Source organism: Nicotiana tabacum, chromosome 10 (genome assembly GCF_000715075.1).
Source record: "Nicotiana tabacum cultivar K326 chromosome 10, ASM71507v2, whole genome shotgun sequence".
Lineage (NCBI taxonomy): Eukaryota > Viridiplantae > Streptophyta > Magnoliopsida > Solanales > Solanaceae > Nicotiana > Nicotiana tabacum.
In genome coordinates this window covers 103090318-103094680 of record NC_134089.1, presented here as the reverse complement: position 1 = coordinate 103094680, position 4363 = coordinate 103090318, and the positions used below count along the sequence as shown (strand labels likewise).

Genomic DNA, 4363 nt, shown 5'->3' with positions numbered 1-4363 from the left:
AAGGTGGATTCATTGTCGATAAGAGATGGATAGGCATGCTTTGTAGGACATGTTTGATTAAAATCGCCCTACTACCAATTGATAATAATTTTCCTTTCCATGATTGCAATTTGTCCATGACTTTATTGATCAAGCCATCATAGTATTCCATTTTCCTTCGAGTGTAGAAAATTGGGCATCCAAGGTATATGAAAGGGAATTCCTGCTTGCAAATACCCGTGATTCTTTGAACCTTATTTACAACATCTTCAGGTGAAGAATCATGCATGTAGACTGCTGATTTTGACTTATTAATGAGTTGTCCAGAAGCTTTTTCATATGCTGCCAAAATCCCAACTAGCAGCTGCAACGACTTAGCATCTGAAGAAGAAAAAATTATAGTGTCGTCGGCGTATGCAAGATGGTTTATTTTTGGACCCCACTTTGGCATTTCAAAGCCACAGAAGTATAAATTAAGGTGCAAATCATTTAACGCCCTTGAAAATGCCTCAGCTGCAAGTATGAATAGGGTTGGTGATAGAGGGTCTCCTTGCTTGACGCCCCTAGTAGACTTGAAAAATCCATGTGGCTGACCGTTGATGAGAACGGTGTACCAATTGTTAGACACAATTCCATAAACCAAGTCAATAAATGTTTCACAGAAACCCATTTGCCTCAGGACTTTAGTGAGGAATAACCAAGAAAGACGATCATAGGCTTTCGTCATATCTAGTTTAATCACTACGTTTGGTCCGGGCTTCGATCTCAGTCTAATATCAGTGATTATCTCTTGAGTGAGGAGCACATTTTCAACTATGTTTCGACCCTTTACAAACCCCGCTTGTTCGTCAGAAATAAGAGTAGGAAGTAGACTAACTAGCCTCTCGTGGATGACCCTTGAAATAACTTTGTTGATGAAATTTCTCAGGCTTATTGGACATAGATCTGAAAATGTTTGCACATCTTTCTTCTTTGGTAATAGAACTAGATTTGTATGTGTAACATATCTTGGTAGTTCATGACCATTGAAGAAACTCTTGACCATGTTAAAGACATCGTCACCAATGATATCCCAACATGAATGAAAAAAAGCTCATGTGAAACCATCTGGGCCAGCTGCGCTTTCTCCATTTAACCCCATCGTAGCCTGTTGGACCTCATCTTTTGTGGGCTGCTTCATCAGCTGAATGTTCTGCTCCATTCCTACTAATTTTGGAACATGACCTATAATTTCAAAATCAGATGGGCATCTTTCTTCATGGAACTGTTCTTTAAAGAAATGAACTGCTTCTTCTGCGATTTGAGTATTGTCATCTATCCAGATTCCATCTCTGTTTTGAATCCCTCGTAGCTGCAATCTCTTCCTTCTGCCGTTGACTTGAGCGTGAAAGAATTTAGTGTTTCTATCTCCGTCTTTGAATCAAGCCATTCCTGCCTTTTGTTTCCAAAATTGTTCCTCAAGAGCAAGAAATTTGATAAGTTGTGCTTGAACTTTACACAGTCTTTCCCTATTTGCCCGAGTTGGATTTATTTCAAATTGCGCCTCATGAACCTTGACTACCTCTTCCAAACTAGATATCTTCTTGAAAATATCTCCATATGTCGACTTGCTCCATTGTGACAGTCCTTTTTTCACTTTTTTCATTTTGTGGTTGAATAAAGTGAAAGGATTTGCTTCAAAATCTGCGTTCCAATTTTCATTGACCACATCTTTAAACGTCGGATGTTTTGTCCAAAAATTGAGAAATCTGAAGGATTTCTTTATCACAGTCGATTCAAGGTTACATTTTAGCAACATGGGGCAATGGTCGGATCCAGTTTTTGGCAGATGAGTGACTTCTATTCCAGGGAACATTTGTTGGAAATCAATGTTAGCCATACATCTGTCAAGTCTTTTGAAAATGCAATCTTCCTCCGCTCTTCCATTCCACCAAGTATATATACTTCCCTTGAATCCCAAGTCAAATAGATTACAGGTGTTCATGCAATGTCGGAAATCGTCTACTTCATTCAAAGTCACTGGACGTCCCCCAAACTTCTCCTCATCATCCCATATGATATTGAAGTCACCTCCAACAAGCCAAGGAACATCCATATCTGCTGCCATTGCGTATAATGAGTCCCAAAGCTCTATTCTTTCTATTGCATCACACTTGGCATAGACCAAAGTAACATTTTGGACAATGCGTGTTTCTGTATGAGTCATTTGTAATGTCAGCTGCTACTCCATGTCATATAGAATTGTGACGTCGTACAGTTCGTCAACGAAAGCCCACACCATATTTGAAATGTTAGAAAATGCTTGAGAAAAACCTATCTGTCTTCTGTATAATTCCAGCTTTGAACCATCCTGCATTGGTTCCATGAGACCAACAAAATCGAAATCATGTTGTCTATGCATTTTTACGAGCCTCTCAAAGGCTTGCTGCGTATTGACGGATCTAATATTCCAAATAATTGCATCCATTAACAATTATTTGATTTAGAACAACCACGTCGAGTTTGGATCCCAGCAGTAGGCATGCCAGAATTGTTTATGTTAATCTTTCCTTTTTTTCCTTTTGCAGTAGATTTAACTTTGGCTATATAAGTTGGAGAGATATCACATTTTCTTGCCACATTGATGAAGTTTTGAGTTGTTGATTCCTCATCTAAATCTCTTTCATTTCCCAGAATGTTTTCATATTCTTTTTCTTGATTCATAACTGGTCTTGTCAATTCATGAGAGGGACATCTTGTCATTACGCCTTTGGAATCATTATACTTGAGTATCCTCACCCTACTGTTATCACCAAACTCTTTTTGATTATCAGTTTTTTTAATCATCCCTTGTTCCCCTTCAGCGTTGCATTTTAATCCATCCAACTTATCATTTTTGCCCAAGTGCATTGAGGCGCCTGTAATTGTTGTATCTGCTTGTTTCCTGGCTTCACTGCATTCTGCAGCATGATTTTCCTCCTCTGGTATGTTTTTTACCTTTTCTCTATTTTGAAACAGAGTATTTGCTCTGTTTGGAGCTCTAGTATGTTCTGCTACAACATCTGCATTATCATTTACATTTTGATCTTCCTCCTCTATGACCTCTTGATCGGCTTCAGCTTCTTCATTAATTCCTTTTGGAATTTCTCCTTCTTCAGAATCCTCCTCCGCTTGATCCTCCCAAAGCTTGCCACTAGTCAAAGCTAGTCTGTCCTTCTCATTCACTTGTTCCGATGATCCATATGTGTCTTGTGTTTCTTTTTTTATAAATTTTGCTTTGTTTTATTTCTTAATACAATACCATAAATACAAGGGGAAAAATACATACAAATACCATAAAATGCAAATAAAGGTAGGAAAAGTACCTACATAAACCAAAAGAGTTATATTTAAAATAAACCAAAAGAGTTATATTTAATTTAACTAAAATAGAAAAAAATCAACTATTTGCATGAATTAAAGATATTGTAAATTATTTTTTTTTTTCTTTACCGTTTTTTTATCCTAGATGATATTGTTTGTTTGTTATACGTTCATATTTCAATAATATTAGCTTCTTCATTTTAGTGTTAAGTTAGATTTATGATAACTATTAAGTTATTAAAATACTATTACTTAGATAATTAAATCAATAACTTTAATACTTATTGAAATTGAGTATAACTAGTAAGCAATATAGATATATACAAGCACATAATTGATTAAATCTGATTTATTCAGATATTTAAATTTAACTAATTATAATTATACTTTTTAAAGTATATTTGAAACTTTCAAGTAATATTTTGTTTAGAATGAATTATGATATTTATTATTTACCAAAAAATAAATTATGATATACTAGTTTATTTTTTTATACTCCCACTATATTAAGTTCTTAACTTTTATATGAAATAAATTTAGCAAAGGTAAAAAGATGTAACTATTTTTAAATACAAATTATACTAAAAAATAAGAATAATAATAGTGAAAATAGGATTAATCTTAAATACAAATAATACTCAGAAGAGAGACAAGATCTCCTTCATATATAAGAATAATATTAAATTTTCAATTCTTAGATTCAATGTATAAATTATGATAATTAATAGTTATTAGGATAGCAAATCCATATCATTATAACATATTTTACTATCTATAAAAAAATATAATTTGTTATATAATGTAATTGGTATAATACTACTGTTTATTTCTATACATTAGTTTTTTTTGTGCGATTCTATATATTAGTTATTCACATATTAATAATATGTAATTCAATGTTTTTAATTAAAACTGGACATACAACTAATAATGATTTTATAAGACCAAAATAATTAATTTTCGTATGGACTTAGATATCTTAGGGTAACTCGATACAAGAAAATTGTATACAAATAATACTATTATCAACAGAAAACCTGTT

General features: G+C 33.6%; 1 protein-coding gene across 1 annotated transcript; it reads right to left on the bottom strand.

Annotated features, from left to right (window-relative positions):
- Positions 1-1399: 1399 nt before the first annotated feature.
- Positions 1400-2185, bottom strand: LOC142165281 (uncharacterized). The gene has a single exon (XM_075223869.1). The coding sequence runs from the start codon at positions 2183-2185 to the stop codon at positions 1400-1402; it is 786 nt and encodes a 261-aa protein (XP_075079970.1).
- Positions 2186-4363: the final 2178 nt, after the last annotated feature.